The 21,096-nt window shown below is 38.4% G+C and overlaps 1 protein-coding gene across 3 annotated transcripts in view; it reads right to left on the bottom strand.

Annotated features, from left to right (window-relative positions):
- The window catches only part of VEPH1 (ventricular zone expressed PH domain containing 1), a 215,110-nt gene that overhangs the window by 41,688 nt on the left and 152,326 nt on the right, over positions 1–21,096 (bottom strand). For 2 of the 3 annotated variants that reach the window (XM_082839608.1, XM_082839609.1), the window contains 2 exons: positions 12,352–12,491; positions 9,783–9,917 (listed from right to left, as the gene is read on the bottom strand). In XM_082839608.1, coding sequence (XP_082695734.1) covers positions 9,783–9,917; positions 12,352–12,491 — 275 coding nt within the window. Of the gene's footprint in view, positions 1–6,215; positions 6,996–9,782; positions 9,918–12,351; positions 12,492–21,096 lie in introns of those variants that run through there. The other variant, XM_082839610.1, reaches the window with a different exon arrangement.

Here is a 21,096-nt window from a genome sequence, read left to right as displayed (position 1 = left end):
AATCAATTATTTCAATGATTTTTAGTGAGTCTAAACATCCTTTCTTAGGTGTTTTGGCAACTTGAGTTTTTGTTCAGTGAATTTTCTGTTCATGTTCTTTGCCCAGTTCTTGTTGATGTGTAGGAGAGTTTTGTGTGTTACACATATTTTATTTTATTTATTTATTTATTTTAATTTTTAAATTTTATTTATTTTTTATACAGTAGGTTCTTATTAGTCATCAATTTTATACACATCAGTGTATACATGTCAATCCCAATCTCCCAATTCATCCCACCACCACCCCCTCACAGCTTTCCCCCCTCGGTGTCCATATATTTGTTCTCTACATCTGTGTCTCAACTTCTGCCATGCAAACCGGTTCATTTGTACCATTTTTCTAGGTTCCACATACATGTGTTAATATACGATATTTGTTTTTCTCTTTCTGATTTACTTCACTCTGTATAACAGTCGCTAGATCCATCCATGTCTCTACAAATGACCCAATGTTGTTTCTTTTTACGGCTGAGAAACATTCCATTGTATATATGTACCACATCTTCTTTATCCATTCGTCTGTCAATGGGCATTTAGGTTGCTTCCATGTCCTGGCTATTGTAAACAGTGCTGCAGTGAACACTGGGGTGCATAGGTCTTTTTGAATTATGGTTTTCTCTGGGTATATGCCCAGTAATGGGATTGCTGGATCATATGGTAATTCTATTTTTAGTTTTTTAAGGAACCTCCATACTGTTCTCCATAGTGGCTGTATCAATTTACATTCCCACCAACAGTGCAAGAGGGTTCCCTTTTCTCCACACCCTCTCCAGCATTTGTTGCTTGTAGATTTTCTGATGATGCCCATTCTAACTGGTGTGAGGTGATACCTCATTGTAGTTTTGATTTGAAATTCTCTATTGATTAGTGATGTTGAGCAGCTTTTCATGTGGTTCTTGGCCATCTGTATGTCTTCTTTGGAGAAATGTCTATTTAGGCCTTCTGCCCATTTTTGGATTAGGCTGTTTGTTTTTTTACTATTGAGCTGCATGAGCTGTTTATATATTTTGGAGATTAATCCTTTGTCTGTTGATTTGTTTGCAAATATTTTCTCCCATTCTGAGGGTTGTCTTTTAGTCTTGTTTATGGTCTCCTTTGCTGTGCAAAAGCGTTTAAGTTTCATTAGGTCCCATTTGTTTATTTTTGTTTTTATTACTCTAGGAGGTGGGTCAAAAAAGATCTTGCTGTGATTTATGTCAAAGAGTGTTCTTCCTATGTTTTCCTCTAAGAGTTCTATAGTGTCCAGTCTTATATTTAGGTCTCTAATCCATTTTGAGTTTATTTTTATGTATGGTGTTAGGGAGTGTTCTAATTTCATTCTTTTACATGTAGCTGTCCAGTTTTCCCAGCACCACTTATTGAAGACACTGTCTTTTCTCCATTGTATATCCTTGCCTCCTTTGTCATAGATTAGTTGATCATAGGTGCCTGGGTTTATCTCTGGGCTTTCTATCTTGTTCCATTGATCTGTTTCTGTTTTTGGGCCAGTACCATATTGTCTTGATTACTGTAGCTTTGTAGTATAGTCTGAAGTCAGGAAGTCTGATTCCTCCAGCTCCGGAGTTTTCCCTCAAGACTGCTTTGGCTATTCGGGGTCTTTTTTGTCTACTACAAATTTTAAGATTTTTTGTTCTAGTTCTATAAAAAATGCCATTGGTAATTTGATAGGGATTGCATTGAATCTGTAGATTGCTTTGGGTAGTATAGTCATTTTCACAGTATTGATTCTTCCAATCCAAGAACATGGTATATCTCTCCATCGGCTGGTATCACCTTTATTTTCTTTCATTACTGTCTTATAGTTTTCTGCATACAGGCCTTCTCTCTCCCTAAGTAGGTTTATTCCTAGGTATTTTATTCTTTTTGTTGCAATCGTAAATGGGAGTGTTTCCTTAATTTCTCTTTCAGATATTTCATCATTAGTGGATAGGAATGCAAGAGATTTCTGTGCATTAATTTTGTATCCTGCAACTTTACCAAATTCATTGATTACCTTTAGTAGTTTTCTGGTGGCATTTTTAGGATTCTCTATGTATAGTATCATGTCATCTGCAAACAGTGACAGTTTTACTTCTTCTTTTCCAATTTGTATTCCTTTTATTTCTTTTTCTTCTCTGATTGCCATGTCTAGGACTTCCAAAACTGTGTTGAATAATAGTGGTGAGAGTGGACATCCTTGTCTTGTTCCTGATCTTAGAGGAAATGCTTTCAGTTTGTCACCACTGAGAATGATGTTTGCTGTGGGCTTGTCATATATAGCATTATTAGGTTGAGTTAGGTTCCCTCTATGCCCACTTTCTGGAGAGTTTTTATCATAAATTGGTGTTGAATTTTGTCAAAAGCATTTTCTGCATCTATTGCGATGATCATATGGTTTTTACTCTTCAATTTGTTAATATGGTGTATCACATTGATTGATTTGTGTTTATTGAAGAATCCTTGCATCCCTGGGGTAAATCCCACTTGATGATGGTGTATGATCTTTTCAATGTGTTGTTGGATTCTGTTTGCTAGTATTTTGTTGAGGATTTTTGCATCTATATTCATCAGTGATATTGGTCTGTAATTTTCCTTTATTGTAGTTGTCTGGTTTTGGTATCAGTGTGATGGTGGCCTCACAGAATGAATTTGGGAGTGTTCTTTCCTCTGCAATTTTTTTGGAAGAGTTTGAGAAGGATGGGTGTTAGCTCTTCTCTAAATGTTTGATAGAATTCACCTGTGAAGCCATCTGGTCCTAGACTTTTGTTTGTTGGAAGATTTTTAATCACAGTTTCAATTTCATTACTTGTGATTGGTCTGTTCATATTTTCTATTTCTTCCTGGTTCAGTCTTGGAAGGTTATACCTTTCTAAGAATTTGACAATTTCTTCCAGGTTGTCCATTTTATTGGCATAGAGTTACTTGTAGTAGTCTCTTAGGATGCTTTCTATTTCCGTGGTGTTTGTTGTAACTTCTCCATTTTCATTTCTAATTTTATTGATTTGAGTCCTCTCCCTCGTTTTCTTGATGAATCTGGCTAATGGTTTATCAATTTTGTTTATCTTCTCAAAGAACCAGCTTTTAGTTGTATTGATCTTTGCTATTGTTTTCTTTGTTTCTATTTCATTTATTTCTGCTCCGATCTTTATGATTTCTTTCCTTCTGCTAACTTTGGGTTTTGTTTGTTTTTCTTTCTCTAGTTCCTTTAAGTGTAAGGTTAGATTGTTTATTTGAGATTTTTCTTGTTTCTTGAGGTAGACTTGGATAGCTATAAAATTCCCTCTTAGAACTGCTTTTTCTGCATACCATAGGTTTTGGATCGTTGTGTTTTCATTGTCATTTGTCTCTAGGTACTTTTTGATTTCCTCTTTGATTTCTTCAGTGATCTCTTGGTTATATAGTAACATATTGTTAGCCTCCATGTGTTTGTGTTTTTTACGTTTTTTTCCCTGTAATTCATTTCTAATCTCATAGCGTTGTAGTCAGAAAAGATGCTTGATATGATTTCAATTTTCTTAAATTTTCTGAGGCTTGATTTGTGACCCAAGATGTGATCTATCCTGGAGAATGTTCCGTGTGCACTTGAGAAGAAAGTGTAATCTGCTGTTTTGGGATGGCATGTCCTATAAAAATCAATTAAATCTATCTGGCCTATTGTGTCATTTAGGCTTCTGTTTCCTTATTCATTTTCATTTTGGATGATCTGTCCATTGGTGTAAGTGAGGTTTTAAAGTCCCCCACTATTATTGCATTACTGTCGATTTTCTCTTTTATAGCTGTTAGCAGTTGCCTTATGTATTGAGGTGCTCCTATGTTGGGTGCATATATATTTATAATTGTTATACCTTCTTCTTGGATTGATCCCTTGGTCATTATGTAGTGTCCTTCCTTGTCTCTTGTAACATTCTTTACTTTAAAGTCTATTTTATCTGATATGAGTATTGCTACTCCAGCTTTCTTTTGATTTCCATTTGCATGGAATATCTTTTTCCATCCCCTCACTTTCAGTCTGTATGTGTCCCTAGGTATGAAGTGGGTCTCTTGTAGACAGCATATGGATGGGCCTTTTTTTGTATCCATTCAGCAAGCCTGTGTCTTTTGGTTGGAGCATTTAATCCATTCATATTTAAGGTAATTATCGATATGTATGTTCCTATGACCATTTTCTTAATTGTTTTGGGTTTGTTTTTGTAGGTCCTTTTCTTCTCTTGTGTTTCCCACATAGAGAAGTTCCTTCAGCATTTGTTGTAGAGCTGGTTTGGTGGTGCTGAATTCTCTTAGCTTTTGCTTAACTGTAAAGCTGTTGATTTCTCCATCGAATCTGTATGAGATCATTGCCGGGTAGAGGAATCTTGGTTGTAGCTTCTTCCCTTTCATCACTTTAAGTATATTATGCCACTCCCTTCTGGCTTGTAGAGTTTCTGCTGAGAAATCAGCTGTTAACCTTATGGGAGTTCCGTTGCATGTTATTTGTCATTTTTCCCTTGCTGCTTTCAATACTTTTTCTTTGTCTTTAATTTTTGCCAGTTTGATTACCATGTGTCTCGGCATGTTTCTCCTTGGGTTTATCCTGTATGGGACTCTCTGCGCTTCGTGGACTTGGGTGGCTATTTTCTTTTCCATGTTAGGGAAGTTTTCAACTATAATCTCTTCAAATATTTTCTCTGGTCCTTTCTCTGTCTCTTCTCCTTCTGGGACCGCTATAATGTGAATGTTGTTGTGAATAATGTTGTCCCAGAGGTCTCTTAGGCTCTCTTCATTTATTTGCATTCTTATTTCTTTATTCTGTTCTGCAGCAGTGAATTCCACCATTCTGTCTTCCAGGTCACTTATCCGTTCTTCTGCCTCAGTTATTCTGCTATTGATTCCTTCTAGTGTAGTTTTCATTTTAGTTATTGTATTGTTCATCTCTGTTTGCTTGTTCTTTAATTCTTCTAGGTCTTTGTTAAACATTTCTTGCATCTTCTCGATGTTTGCCTCCATTCTTTTTCCGAGGTCCTGGATCATCTTCACTATCATTATTCTGAATTCTTTTTGTGGAAGGTTGTTTTATCTCCAATTCATTTAGTTGTTTTTCTGGGGTTTTATCTTGTTCCTTCATCTGGTACATAGCCCTCTGCCTTTTCTTCTTGTCTATCTTTCTTTGAATGTGTTTTTTTTTTTCCCACAGGCTGCAGGATTGTAGTTCTTCTTGCTTCTGCTGTCTGCCCTCTGGTGGATGATGGTATCCAAGAGGCTTGTGCAAGTTTCCTGATGGGAGGGACTGGTGGTGGGTAGAGCTGACTGTTGTTCTGGTGGGCAGAGCTCAGTAAAAGTTTAATCCACTTGACTGCTGATGGGTGGGGCTGGGTTCCCTCCCTGTTGATTGTTTGGCCTGCGGCAACCCAACACTGGAACCTACCTGGGCTCTTTGGTGGGGCTAATGACAGACTGTGGGAGGGCTCACGCCAAGCAGTACTTCCCAGAACTTCTGCTGCCAATGTCCTTGTCCCCACGGTTAGCCACAGCCACCCCCCGCCTCTGCAGGAGACCCTCCAACACTAGCAGGTAGGTCTGGTTCAGTCTCCTATGGAGTCACTGCTCCTTCCCCTGGGTCCCGATGTGCACACTACTTTGTGTGTGCCCTCCAAGAGTGGAGTCTCTGTTTCTCCCAGTCCTGTCGAAGTCCTGTAATCAAATTCCACTAGCCTTCAAAGTCTGATTCTCTAGGAATTCCTCCTCCCATTGCTGGACCCCCAGGTTGGGAAGCGTGATGTGGGGCTCAGAACCGTCACTCTAGTGGGTGGACTTCTGTGGTATAAGTGTTCTCCAGTCTGTGAGTTTCCCACCCAGCAGTTATGGGATTTGATTTTATTGTGATTGCGCCCCTCCTACCGTCTCACTGTCGCTTCTCCTTTGTCTTTGTATGTGGGGTATCTTTTTTGGTGTGTTCCAGCATCTTCCTGTCGATGATTGTCCAGCAGCTAGTTGTGATTCTGGTGTTCTCACAAGAGGGAGGGAAAGCACGTCTTTCTACTCCACCATCTTGGTTCAGGGCCCTTACACATATTTTAAATAACTTCTCCCAGGTTGTGCTTGCCTTTTAACTTTGTTGTGGTATAATTTGTCATACAGAAATTTAAACTTTTTAAGTACTCGAATCTATTCATATTTCCTTTATGATTTCTGTTTACTTATGTCTTAAATTCTTTCTTATCCTGAAGTCACAAAGACAACTATGGGTATTTTCTTCTACTTATTGTAAAGTTTCATTGATTACATTTAGAGCTTTATCTAGAGTTAGTTTATTTATTATAGTGTCTGGGTGGGATCTAATTTTATCTTTTCCATCTGAAAAGTCACATGTCCCCCATATTATTTTTAAAATATTTTATTTTCTCCTCACTGATTGGAAATCTCCTTTCTATCATCCTCCAAGTGTCCATATATGCTTGGAACTATCTCTGGACTCTTTATTCCTTATTAGTATTAATTTATCCCTACAGCAATAATCACCTCCTCATCTTATTGTGCTTTTAGAATAAGTTTTCATTTCCTAGTAGAAAAATTTTCTCCTCTCTGTTCTTTTGCAGAACTGTTTTGGTTATTCTCAAATCTAGGATCACTTTGTCAAACTCCATGAAGAAATTCTGTTGCTATTATGATTGGAAATAAATTGTATTTATGATTTGAGAGAAAATTTCCTTTTGTGTAATCAGTGTTCCTAGCCACGAGAAGGGCATATCTTTCCATTAATCCAAGTTTTTAAAAAATGTTTTTATTACTATTTAAAATTAAGAAAAGTAGTCAAGATAGATAGGTTATACTCCCATAACAAACACCAAAACTTCTGTCTTTAACAAAACAGAAGATTGTTCCTTCATCATGCAAAGTGTGTGGTGGGTCTGGGTGTCTCTCCAGAGCAGCAGTCCTCTATGTGGTAGTTTGGGGTTCCAGGTTTTGTCCGTCTTCTGACAACTCAATATCAACATTTGCTTCTGCAGTCCCCATGGTAGGGTAAGACAGGGAAGATGGAGAATGGAACACTGGCTTTGAAAAGCTTCTGCCTGGAGTGACACATATCCCTTCTCATATATCACTGGCTGATCAAGGCTTACTTCAAGAGGCAGGGAACTGTAATTTTACAAGCCAGAGTAGAGAAAACCCAGATATATTGGTGGTGGACCCGATGTCACCATGGTGTATGCTTGTGCTCTAGCTCTGCACCTGATTAGGTAGGTGACCTACGACAGGTCCCTATGCTTCCAATTTTAACATCTGGAAAGTGACAGGATTTATTTACTTATTCAATTGATACTCATCATTTATTGAGAGCCTACCATGTGTCAGGCACTGTGTGACCCTGGAAATATAATGGTAAACATAGTGCATCCCTTGCTCTCAAGCACTTTACAAATTAATATATAACTTACTGTTGATTTTCAATTCTAAAATTCCAAGATTTTATTAAAATGAATTCTCAATAACAAACTCTCCAGAGCATTATATTCTAAAGACTTAGGCATTTTCTCAGAAGTGTCTTCCTTTCTTCTATACCTGAATCCAGTTGGCTGCAGTATTAATTCTATCACAGCAACAGATACACACATGCCCATCATTTTCAAATCACTAGTGTATGTACAGACTGGCACATATGGTGAAAAGAAAGCAGACTTTGGACCATTCTCACAGCTATTGTGAATTTCATGGGAAGAACACTTCATAAAATACAGAGAGTAGAAAATCAATTTGATTGAGAAATACCCAGGTTGATAAACTTTGTCACACAGGGCACATTCCAGACATCAAAGTTTTTCTATTAGTTATGAATAAACCAAATTATAGAGTTTTAAGAATTTATAAAACATTTTGGTTTGCAGTTAATTTTTCCCTAGAGGAATATTTATTGGTATGAAATAGAAGAAATATGAATAAGTATACTTGTGAGCATGCACAAACCTGGTTTGCGAAGTTCTGGGGTTTTTTTTCAACCTCTTAGGACTTGAAGCAGTCTGCTGAGGTTTAATTTACAAGTTCCCTCTAGTTAAATTACAGTTCACTATGAAACATTTATAAGAAATTGAGGCATTGTCTTTAAACATGATGCAAAACTTTAAAATTTGCAGGAAATATGCAAAGAATTCCATTCTACTTTGCATTGATGCAACTATGGCATTTCTTTTATTCTTAATACTACATGTCTAATTCTTAAACCAAAGCCAAAAAATATTGAGGCAATAATTGGGTGTGGCTTCAGTGTCTTACAGACCATACTAACTAAACTTCTGATTAATCACACCCATTTCTCATCTTTTCACAATCCTTCAGCACTTAAGAGGTATTGAGTTATGTTTCACAATGTAACAGCTTTTGATTAATTTGCTAGTTGTTTGTACTTTGAGTTTATTTAATATTAGTATGTTTGTTCCCCTTCTCAATAGTAAAACAAGGACAAAGACCATGATCATATACTCTCAGAATCTCTGGTTTGATCAGTAAGCATCCAATGCTTATTACTGGGCTTTCTTGAAGGCAAAATAAGGATAATCAGGATCTCTGAGTAAGAGAAGGACTTACAGAAGCTGGCAATTTACTAAGGAGAGATCAATAACCATTCTCTATTCTCATTATCCATGTTCTTCCTGAGTTATCCAATCTACTGTCATGACATCAAGTGCTATCTTTGACTCCCAAATCCATTATCTCCAGTCATGTCCTTCTTCCTGAGGTCCACAGTGGCAATTCAACCACCATTACCATCTGGTTATCTACACAAACCACTCACACTCAAAATATGTAAGCCAGAATGATTTATCTTCTTCCTCCACATCAGCTTCCTTTGTGGTCTCTCTTTTTCAAGATGGTGCCATCATCCATTGGCCACACAATGCACCTGGAGTCATCCTTGGTTCTTTCAATTTCCTTATCAGGCACCAAGTCCTGTTGATTCTGTTTCTTTAATGGCTCTTGAATCCATCCTCTTCCTACAACTTCCAACTTTAGCTCAGGCCTTCATTTCCTACCTGACTACAGTAGTTGCTTCCTTTGTAGTCTTCCTGTCTCCAGTCAGGCTTCCTCTAATCATTCTCTCCATAGCCAGGCCTGTGACCTTTCTCATGGGCAGATCTGATCACGGCAGTGAACGTCCACTTCTGGTTACACTCTGTTGACTGGATAGGCGTAGCTCCACATTTTGGTCCTTTCCCAGTTCAAGGGCCTGCTCGGGAGATCTCGGCCAACTGTGTTCTGAGAGGGATGCCCCTGTTTCTACACTCCTAAAATGCTCTGTCTCACATCATCCTTGTCTGCCTCAACAGAGCTCTTTCCCACCCTGACCTTCCGGTTCACCTTGTCTTCCCTTTCTAGCTTTGTGGTGACAGCAGAGGGCAAGGTGATGAGAGGAAGTATCGAAGGATGAAATGAAAAGCACTAAAGAAGCTGGAGCTTGATTCCCCAATGCTCTTTCCTTTTCAGTCCTAGAGTTGTCTGTCTTCTTTTGTAAAATGTTTTCTATTCCATACCATGTGTGTGGTTTTTGTGTGGCTCTGAGTGGGCAGTATTATGTCAGTCTGGGAGCCTCAAAGGGCAGTGACCTTGTCTACTGATATCTCTAGGTCCTGAGTCCACTATAGCATGACATGTAAATCATTACTTAGTGTTTTCTAATAATAAAAGAAAATAAAGGAATGAAGGGAAAAAACTGAACTATCAAGAAAAGGCAAACTGTTTCAAGCTAATCTTGAATCTTGGTTTAAAATAACATGTCCAAGGAAAAAAGCATTTACCTTCTGCTGTGGGAATGTGGACTCCATCATGGCTGTTTCAAAGCTGTGAGCACCCTCTGCCTGGGTCTTCTCCCACAGAGCTCTGAGAAATTGCACAGAACGGCTCTGTATAGACAGGGGCTCAGGAAACAGGCTCTGAAAGGGCATTCATGAGAGAAACGTGACATGTTATCTCTTGTCCTTATTGTTTGATTGACTGCAAAGCACTATTAGGCTTGGTCTGAACTTAAAAATGGTTTAAATTTAAATAAAGCTACAGGGAAATCTGTCTTGAAGATCAAACATATGGTACATTTCATGTTTTTTATTTCTTAACAGAAAATTTAACATAAATAGGATTTTTTTTTTTTGGTGGTACGCGGGCCTCTCACCTCTGTGGCCTCTCCCGTTGCGGAGCACAGGTTCTGGACGCGCAGGCCCAGCGGCCATGGCCCACGGGCCCAGCTGCCCTGCAGCATGTGGGATCCTCCCAGACCAGGGCACAAACCCGCGTCCCCCACATCGGCAGGCGGACCCCCAACCACTGCACCACCAGGGAAGCCCATAAATAGGATTTTTAAGACAGTTGATATTGATCTCTATAAATACGCCTAACCTTTGTAATGTAGTATTTACTTCAATCATTTCTCAAGCATGTTACTTAATTGGAAAATGGTTAATATTAATATATATATTTATTTTTCAAAGATCTGAGAATTAAGGTATAAAATTAAAACAAATATCAAGAGAGTACAGAGTACAAATATCAAGTTTATTTATACAGAGTAAATCATGAAGAATAGACATGAAATAACCAAGAGTTCATTGTTCAACTGCTCAGATGTGAACAGTATGAGTGGGGGGGTTGGGGAAACACAAACATTTTCGGTTATAAAATGTGTAATGGCTGAATATTCTTAGAGCTTTAAGACATTCTCAGTTTGGGAAAATGAGATTGTCAATGTAAAAAAAGAATCACATTTACATATATATCATTCAAGTCAATGAAAATAAAAATTTTTTAACATCTTTATTGGAGTATAATTGCTTTACAATGGTGTGTTAGTTTCTGCTGTATAACAAAGTGAATCAGCTATACATATACATACATCCCCATATCTCCTCCCTCTTGCATCTCCCTCCCACCCTCCCTATCCACCCCTCTAGGTGGTCACAAGCTGATCTCCCTGTGCTATGTGGCTGCTTCCCACTAGCTATCTATTTTACATTTGGTACTGTATACATGTCAGTGCTACCCTCTCACTTCGTCCCAGGTGGAGCTTGAGTCCCCCTCCCCGTGTCCTCAAGTCCATTCTCTACGTCTGCATCTTTATTCCTGTCCTGCCCCTAGGTTCTAAAATTTTCAAAGGAAGATTTAAACTGTTTGTATGTTTACTAACCAATTATGTGTTTAACAGTTATTTACATGTTGTGGTGTTACATCTATGAATGTGAGAAGTGTCTCAATTCAAGGGAACAATTTTATAAAAACATATAGAACATAAAAGTCACAAAATTATACACACACACATATAAAATACCATATATATTATCCTTTATGTGTGAGGTATAATAAAATAATGATTTTGCCTTGTAAAATCCCATTTTCTATGTCAATGACTGTCCAAACATTGACTTATAAGACTCTCTAGGTGGTCTTTGTGTACAAAGTTTCTATTTAGTAAGTGAATAACAATTTTTTTTTCCAGAAAAATCTTATTGTTATCCTCAAGATGAGCTGCTTTTTATACTGAGTGGGAAAAGGCAGAGGATCTTATACCCTGAGTAAGTTGCCCACAGATTTAAAAAGGTTAAGAGCAGTAACAGATTGATTGTGAAACCCAAAATGTGCACACATGCTTTGCTGTGCACCTGAAACTATCACAACGTTGTTAATCAGCTATACTCCAATATAAAATAAAAAGTTAAAAAAAATGTGGACACATCTGGGAATTTCTTGATTATTATCAGAAACTTATACAGCATATGATCTTTCACTTAAAGAAGAGCAGGACCTGATTTAATTAATCATCATTCCAAAGAGGTCCATTTAGACTGGAATCTGTTAATTTGAGAACTGCATGAAGGCATAAACTGACAGAGAAGGGGAAGAGTCTGGCCCAGCATACAAGGCTAGCACTGGGTTTGTAACTATCATGTCAAAGATTTGATTTTTATTTACCTCCAAGTCAGGCTTCATCCAGATCACATAATATCAAAGGTGTGGAAGAAGAAAGGAAACATTATAGTAAAAAGAACAAAGAAGAAAAGCAGCATAAACATGTTTTTTGGTGAGTTTGCTCAAAGAGAAAAACAAATAATCAGACTAAGTCAATAAAATAAGACTGAAGGGGCAAAAGTAAAATCAAGTTTTCTTGGTTTGTTTTCGGAAAACTGACAACTGTTAAGAACAAAGCCAAAGATGAAACCCATTTGAAAAACGTTAGTAAAGTAGAAGAAGAATAAGATCGTTATTTCAAGAAAAGGAAGAAAAATCAATGCTGTTTTTTATATTCATATACAATTTGATTCACATCAAAATGTGAGTTGTTCTCATCAAGGAGCCACGATGAATGTGAATTATACACACCTGCTGAAACAGGAACATGATCTGGATCCACCGCTGAGGTTCTTGGCTGATGAGAATAAAACTGGATTTACTGTAGAGGCAATAATGACCCTTTAGGGAGCAAGTGAAGAACAGCTTTGCTACACAACTTCTAACAGAATCTAGAAACAAATACACATAGCATTAAACATTAGATTCTTCCCAGATTACACCTTATACTTCAACATACAAACATCTTTAGAAATACATTCTGTAGTTTTCAGTCTGTGAGCTAATAACTTCAAACAACTATGGATTTGGGAGTAGATCCATTTCATGGAATGTAGATTTAAATGTAGCTGCTTTAAGCAAGTTGTATTCTATTCCTCTTTTTCTTTTGATTAACAATGGATGAGAAGTCTCCAAGCAACTTGCATGGGAGGAAAAAACCTCTTACCAATAGAAAGGGAGATAGGTGTCATTTCCATATGATTGGGAACTTTGAAATAACCTGGGAAGCATAAACAAATGCGTGAAGAAAACCGAGGCATTTTCTGGGCAGTGATGGTGTGCCATGACCAGGGGCACTGTTCTCTTGGTTGTACAGAGGCCCCAGAAACAACCCCCAGAACAACTCTGGCCAGGGGGTGGCTTCCTGTGAACTGTCCTGGTTCAAAAAGGTTATTTCATCTTGAAGAGCTTCAGCAGGGAAACTTAAAGAGATCATCCTTTAGGAACAAGAAAGTGGGGGAGCATGGTGGTGGTGGCATAGAGCAGAGATGCTGAGGAGCCATGTTTAGGAGCCATTTGCTTTTTACAACCCTACAAGATGGGTGTTACTGTTTCTATTTTAAGTATGAGGAATCTTAGCCCATTAAAGGGTCAACTTAGTGAACCACTGTGACTGCCTTGTTCACCACTATGACCTTGGCACGTGGCACGCAACAGATGCTCTAAAGAGAGTGTCTGGAGAGATGAATGATGCTCAGGGATCCAGAAAAAATTGCTCAAGTTTGCCCTATCTGTGGCAGAACGAGGATTTGAACTCAGCCAAACTGTTGCCACGTTGGGATGCTTTAGGCTCTACCATACTGGGAATTTTTAAATCTGTAGAGTCATATCGATAGCTCATGGGGTATTTATTGTTTCAGAATTAATGACATGTTAAATGAAATATTTTGAAAATAAATAGATCAATTATGCCCTAATTAAAAATGGAAATGGACTAGAGTTTATTAAAAGATGATGGGAACCCTAATAAAGTGGTAGAGTCAGTCCCAACCCATGAGAGTGCATGGGGTTCCCTAGAGAATTGTGGGGACGGGGGAAGCTTATCTGTGCACCATCAGGGCTCAGGTGTGAAGGAATAACAGGCTTTTGGGAAAGAGTTTGGAAGAGTTAAGGGAGGGTGGCCAATGACAGATTAGAGAAGACGACATTGGAAACCAAACAATAAAGCCACAGGGCAATTTAGAAACATATTTAGAAATCTTAATAAATAATAACTTTCTGTGTGATTCTGAACCATTGGTATAAAAGAGGACTAGTTTTCATGATGTTAGCTGTTTGGGGGAAATTTAAGCATTCAAAATCTTGCATGAAATCAGAAATCATTTCTGCATTCTGTGGGTGAGTGGATCATGAGATATAAAGAGTGCTTGAAAGTTCAGTGGAAAAGACCAGGAGGCCTGCCACTGACAGGGAAAGACTTCACAGAATAGAATAGAGTACAATATCCACCTAAAATTGCCCTATCAGAAATTGTTTGAAAATGGTAATTAAAAATATTTTTTTGGCATTGAAAAATTGAATTTAAATTAATCAATACTAAAGAAGGCAGAAACCAAGAATTCCATAAAAGCGCATACACAAAAAATGGTTCTATTGGAAATCAGTCTAGCTGTAACGTATACATTGAGACAGCACCTTGTTTTGCTTTAACAGAAAGTTTCAAAAGGGAAAAAGATCGTTTGTAAGAACCTGTGCAGTAGCTTGACAGTCCAAGTTGGACTTCGGGCCTCTGCCACGAAAAAAACATTCTTCTCTTTTTCCTTCCCCTAAATTACTGCTCGTTCATGTTTTCTTTTGAAAATGAACATTGATTCAATTTATTTTACTTGCCCTGAGCCTACCAGCTTTCTATACACAAACCACAGGGGTCCCAGATCACGGAAAATGGGCAAAGCGACAGAAGCTTTGCCCTTTACCTAGAAGCATATACACCAGTGATAAAAACACATCAGTTCTGTGATATAATGCTTCTGTTAATGCTTTCGGTAAACTGGATCTGTTTCAATATTTTTCTCCTCATTTTTTTTTTTCTGAGCTTTGCTGGATTAGAAAGATTTTCCAACATTAACATTTAGTTGTTAATTTTTCTCTGTAATTTTCTCCCTCCTGTTCATTCCATGGTATTGAATGGTGGGCGTGCAATAAATGGTGTTGGATGAATGAATGGGTGTCAGACACTGTGCAGAGACCAAGAGGAGCCATGATTCTGACCTTGCTCTTAAGAAGTTTACAGCCAAATGGGAGAAACACCTATAAACAACAGTTGTAAATTAAGTCCATGGGATAATGGAGGGACACACAGTACCGACCATTCACAGCAATGAGCAGCTATCATCCTTGGGGAACCAGGTGAGGCTTCCTGGTGGAGGAAATATTTGAGGTGACCTTGAAAGCTAAGCCAAGATTTTGAACTTAGAAAAAATGTGAGAGAGACAAGCACTTTAAGAGTAGGGAACACCCTGAAAAAAATCACATAAGGCATGAATATTCAAGGTAATTCCGGGTAGTAAGGTTAGTGTATCTGGGTTATTAAGATATTTTTTATTTATACAATTGATGCCCAAACTGTTTATTTTTCTAGATTAAATGTTGAAAAGAGAGGAGGTCATGCTTCGCTAAATATAGAATGCTTCTCATATTCCACCAAATCTGATTGTTATTTCTTTACTTTTGGTAGATTGTGGCTTATTTTTGTAAAAAAAAAAAAAACAAAGGATTTGGTTTGGTCTTTAAAAATACTGAAGTTAACATGAGCAGCAAGAACTGTATAATATAATGTGTTGTAAGTTGAAATACCCAAAATATATACATTACACACATGGATAAATTTAAAGACGTGATACAAAAGAGCATTTGATTTTTTTTTTTTTTTTTTGCGGTACTCGGGCCTCTCACTGCTGTGGCCTCTCCCGCTGTGGAGCACAGGCTCCGGACGCACAGGCCCAGCGGCCATGGCTCACGGGCCCAGCCGCGTAGGATCCTCCCGCACCAAGGCACAAACCCGCGTCCCCTGCATCGGCGGGCGGACTCTCAACAACTGCGCTACCAGGGAAGCCCTGATCTTCTTTTTAAGTCAAAGTATTTAAGGATCATTTTGGAATTCTTTTTTTCCTCTCACACTTTTCTCCCACAGTTCATATGCTTTTATTCCTACATTGCATTCATTGTACTGTATTAAAATTTTGTTAGCATTTTTTTTTTTTTTGCTTTGGTCCTTTTATTTTTTATAAATTTATTTATTTATTTTTGGCTGCATTGGGTCTTTGTTGCTGCACGTGGGCTTTTTTTTTCTTCTTTTAGTTGCAGCGAGCAGGGGCTTCTCTTCATTGTGGTGCACAGGCTTCTCATTGCAGTGGCTTCTCTTGTTGCGGAGTACGGGCTCTAGGTGCATGGGCTTCAGTAGTTGTGGCTTGCGGGCTCTAGAGTGCAGGCTCAGTAGTTGTGGCGCACGGGCCTAGTTGCTCCGCAGCATGTGGGATCCTCCTGGACCAGGGCTCCTCCATGTCCCCTGCATTTGGCAGGTGGATTCTTAACCACTGCGCCACCAGGGAAGTCCTATGTTAGTATTCTTAAACAAACTTTTGCCTTAGAATACTTTTAGATTTACAGAAAAATTACATATATATAATTATAATATATGAATGTATAATTATTATATATTTATATATTGTATATAATTACAATATATAGAGAGTTCCCTATATACTATAACCCAGTTTCCCCTCTTATTAATATCTTAAGTTGCTATGAGGGACTTTCCTGGTGGCACAGTGGTTAAGAATCCACCTGCCAATGCTGGGGACACGGGTTCAATCCCTGGTCCTGGAAGATCCCACATGCCGCGAAGCAACTAAGCCTATGTGCCACAACTACTGGGTCTGTGCCCTAGAGCCCGCGTGCCACAACTACTGAGCCCGTGTGCTGCAACTACTGAAGCCCACGTGCCTAGAGCCCCGGCTCCACAGCAAGAGAAGCCACCACAATGAGAAGCCCACACACCGCAATGAAGAGTAGTCCCCACTCGCCACAACTAGAGAAAGCCCACGCGCAGCAATGAAGACCCAATGCAGCCAAAAAAGAGTTGGTATGATACATTTGTTACAAGTAATGAACCAATACTGACACGTTATTATAAACTTAAGTCCATAGTTTATTCAGATTTCCTTAGTTTATACTTAGTGTCTTTCTTCGGTTCCAGGATTCCATTCAGGACACTACAGAACATTTACTCATTACGTCTCCTTAGGCTCCTCTTGGCTGTGACAATTTCTCAGACTTTCCTTGTTTTTGATGATCTTCACAGTTTTGAAACATTTTGTAAAATGTTTCTCAGTTGGGATTTGTCTGTTTTTCTCATGAACAGACTGAGATTTCGAATTTGGGGGAGGAAAACCACAGAGATAAAGTGCCATTTTCCTCATATCATATGGAGAGTACATTTGATCTACATGACCTATGACTATTGATGTTGACCTTGAACATCTGGCTGAGGTAGTGTTCACCAGATTTCTCCACTGTAAAGTTATTCTTTTTTTCCCCCACTTTCCAAACTGCCCTCTTTGAAAAGAAGTCACAATGTGCAACCCATACTTAAAGAGTGGGGAGTTAGCTTCACCTCCTGAGGGCAGAATAGCTGCATAAATTATGTGGAATTCTTCTGCACAAATTTGTCTCTTCCTCTTCTAGTTATTACATTCAAATTATTTGGCCAATTATTCTATCAGTATGTACTCACAGATATTTATTTTATAATTCAATATTATTTTGTTGCTCTAACTGTTCCAGCTTTGACCACAGGGAGCTCTTTCAGTTGGTTCCTGTGTCCATTTGATGTGCTGTCATCATTGTGTGTGTGGTTTTTTATTTGTTTGTTCATCACTTCCTTACTTATATCTCACATACAAGATGCTCCAGGCTCATCTTGTATGTTTCCTGCCCTGTCTTAGAAATCAGCTGTTTCTCCAAGGACTTCTGGTTCCTTTCACTGGAGAACTGTGTTAGAAACTAAGAGTTAGGTACTAGGTATGCTCGCTGTTACTTGGGTGTCATTGTTCCTTGGCCTCCTAAGGTGACAAAGCAGGGAAATTATGTGTGTATATGTACACATACCTATTTACAAGTATTTCTATATGCAACCATCTGTATCTATATTAAGCTAAACATGAGTTCATACCCATGGTTTCAATTCTAATTCATTACCACATGGATCATTTAGCCTCCACCCCTTGCTTACCTGTAAATTCCCACTTCAACAGTGAGGAGCCTGAGTCACACTCTTAGTATTTTTATCTCTGTCCACTATAAAAGGCAGAGTTCTTTTCCTCTTCCTTTCCCTCTCTTTCCCCCCTCTCCTTCCCTTCCACCCTCCTCTCTTTCTCTCTTAAAAATCTTTGTGGGGCTTCCCTGGTGGTGCAGTGGTTGAGAATCTGCCTGCTAATGCAGGGGACACATGTTCAAGCCCTGGTCTGGGAGAATCCCACATGCCGTGGAGCAACTATGCCCGTGAGCCACAACTACTGAGCCTGCACGTCTGGAGCCTGTGCTCTGCAACAAGAGAGGCTGCGATAGTGAGAGGCCCACGCACCGCGATGAAGAGTGGCCCCCGCCTGCCACAACTAGAGATAGCCCTCGCACAGAAACGAAGACCCAACACAGCAAAAATTAATTAATTAATTAATAAACTCCTACCCCCAACATCTTAAAAAAAAAAAAAATCTTTGTGTATTTAGTACCCACCATAGTACCTGGCATAGAGAAGCTTACCTCAAAACATAATAATGATATTTTATTATACTCTTTCTGATTCCTTCTGGAGCAACAATGAAAAAACCAGTAGGATATTCCCATGAAAATAATGAGAAATTATAATAGTAATAATACAATACTAATTTTCATGTTGAAATTTTGGCTTAAATTTAACTAAACATTGCACATTTTCACATCTGGCATGAAAGATATAGCTATTTGTTTATTTATTTATTTATATTTTTTAGTTGCATCCAGTCTTAGTTGCAGCACATAGGATCTTTTGTTGTGGCACAAGGGTTTCTCTCTAGTTGTGGTGCACAGGCTTCTCTCTAGTTGTGGCACATGGATTTTCTCTCTACACAGCGTATGGACTCTGTAGCTTGTGGCACGCGGGCTCTCTAGTTGAGGCGTGCAGGCTCAGTAGTTGCAGCATGCAGGCTTAGTTGCCCCGCAGCATATGAGATCTTAGTTTCCCGACCAGGGATCGAACCCACCTCCCCTGCATTGGAAGGCAGATTCTTTACCACTGGACCACAAGGGAAGTTCTGAGATACAGCTATTTGTTAATGTGAACATTCTTCCTTAGCTTAGCCACTTGTATTTTAGCTATACTTCAGATGCTAGTAATCTTGTTACGATCTTGGTAAAGAAATACTTCTTTATTCATTCATTTATGGTTGTAAAATATTAATGTAAAAAAAGTTAGAAATTCTACCAATTAACATTCTAGAAAACATTATAAAATTAGAAATAGTACTAAATTATATCATAATGTTTCAGAAGTGGGATATAGCCATGGAACCCTGAAAGCACCCTATCTTGTCAGAAAGGAGTTATAATTTATAATAATATTTTAAAAGTCTAGTGGAAATTCAAAAAGCAATACTCATAGCAGACAAAATAGACTTTAAAATAAAGACTATTATAAGAGACAAGGAAGGACACTACATAATGATCAAGGGATCAATCCAAGAAGAAGATATAACAATTGTAAATATCTATGCACCCAACACAAAAGCACCTCAATACATAAGGCAAATGCTAACAGCCATAAAAGGGGAAATCGACAGTAACACAAAATAGTACGGGACTTTAATGCCTCACTTACACCAATGGACAGATCATCCAAACAGAAAATTAATAAGGAAACACAAGCTTTAAACACATTAGACCAAATGGACTTAATTGATATTTATAGGACATTCCATTCAAAAACAACAGAATACACTTTCTTCTCAAGTGCAAACAGAACGTTCTCCAAGACAGATCACATCTTGGGTCACAAATCAAGCCTCAGTAAATTTAAGAAAATTGAAATCATATTGAGCATCTTTTCTGACCACAATGCTATGAGACTAGATATCAATTACAGGAAAAAAACCTGTAAAAAACACAAACACATGGAGGCTAAACAGTATGCTACTAAACCACCAAGAGATCACTGAAGAAATCAAAGAGGGTATCAAAAAATTCCTAGAAACAAATGACAATGAAAACACGATGACCCAAAACGTATAGGATGCAGCAAAAGCAGTCCTAAGAAGGAACTTTATAGCAATACAATTCTACCTCAATAAACAAGAAAAATCTCAAATAAACAACCTAAGCTTACACCTAAAACAATTAGAGAAAGAAGAACAAAAAACCCTCAAAGTTAGCAGAAGGAAAGAAATCATAAAGATCAGAGCAGAAATAAATGAAAAAGAAATGAAGGAGGGCTTCCCTGGTGGTACAGTGCCAATGCAGGGGACATGGGTTCGAGCCCTGGTCCAGGAAGATCCCACATGCTTTGGATCATCTAAGCCCATGAGCCACAACTACCAAGCCCAGGCACCACAACTACTGAAGCCCGCACACCTAGAGCCCGTGCTCCACAACAAGAGAAGTCACTGCAATGAGAAGCCAGCGCACTGCAATGAAGAGTAGCCGCCACTCACCACAACTGGAGGAAGCCTGCGTGCAGCAACGAAGACCCAATGCAGCCAAAAATTAATTAATTAATTAATTTAAAAAAAAAGAAATGAAGGAAACAAAAGCAAAACTCAATAAAACTAAAAGCTGGTTCTTTGAGAAGATAAGCAAAATTGACAAACCATTAGCCAGACTCATCAGGGAAAAAAGGGAGAAGACTCAGATCAACACAATTAGAAACAAAAAAAGGAGAGGTAAAACTGACACCGCAGAAATACAAAGGATCATGAGAGACTACTACAAGCAACTATATGCCAATAAAATGGACAACCTGGAAGAAATGGACAAATTCTTAGAAACGTACAACCTTCCAAGACTGAACCAGTAAGAAATAGAAAATATGAACAGACCAATCACAAGCACTGAAATTGAAGCCGTGATTAAAAATCTTCCAACAAACAAAAGCCCAGGGCTCGATGGCTTCACAGGCGAATTCTATCAAACATTTAGAGAAGAGCTAACACCTATCCTTCTCAAACTCTTCCAAAATATAGCAGAGGGAGGAACACTCCCAAACTCATTCTACGAGGCCACCATCATCTTGATACCAAAACCAGACAAGGATGTCACAAAGAAAGAAAACTACAGGCCAATATCACTGATGAACATAGATGCAAAAATCTCAACAAAATGCTAGCAAACAGAATCCAACAGCACATTAAAAGGATCATGCACCATGATCAAGTGGGGTTTATCCCAGGGATGCAAGGATTCTTCAATATATGCAAATCAATCAACGTGATACACCATATTAACAAATGAAGAATAAAAACCATA

The sequence above is a fragment of the Leucopleurus acutus genome (assembly GCF_964270905.1).
Source record: "Leucopleurus acutus genome assembly, chromosome: 5".
Taxonomy (NCBI): Eukaryota; Metazoa; Chordata; class Mammalia; order Artiodactyla; family Delphinidae; genus Leucopleurus; species Leucopleurus acutus.
Note: the sequence above shows the minus strand (reverse complement) of the source record. Positions and strands in the feature narration are given on the sequence as shown.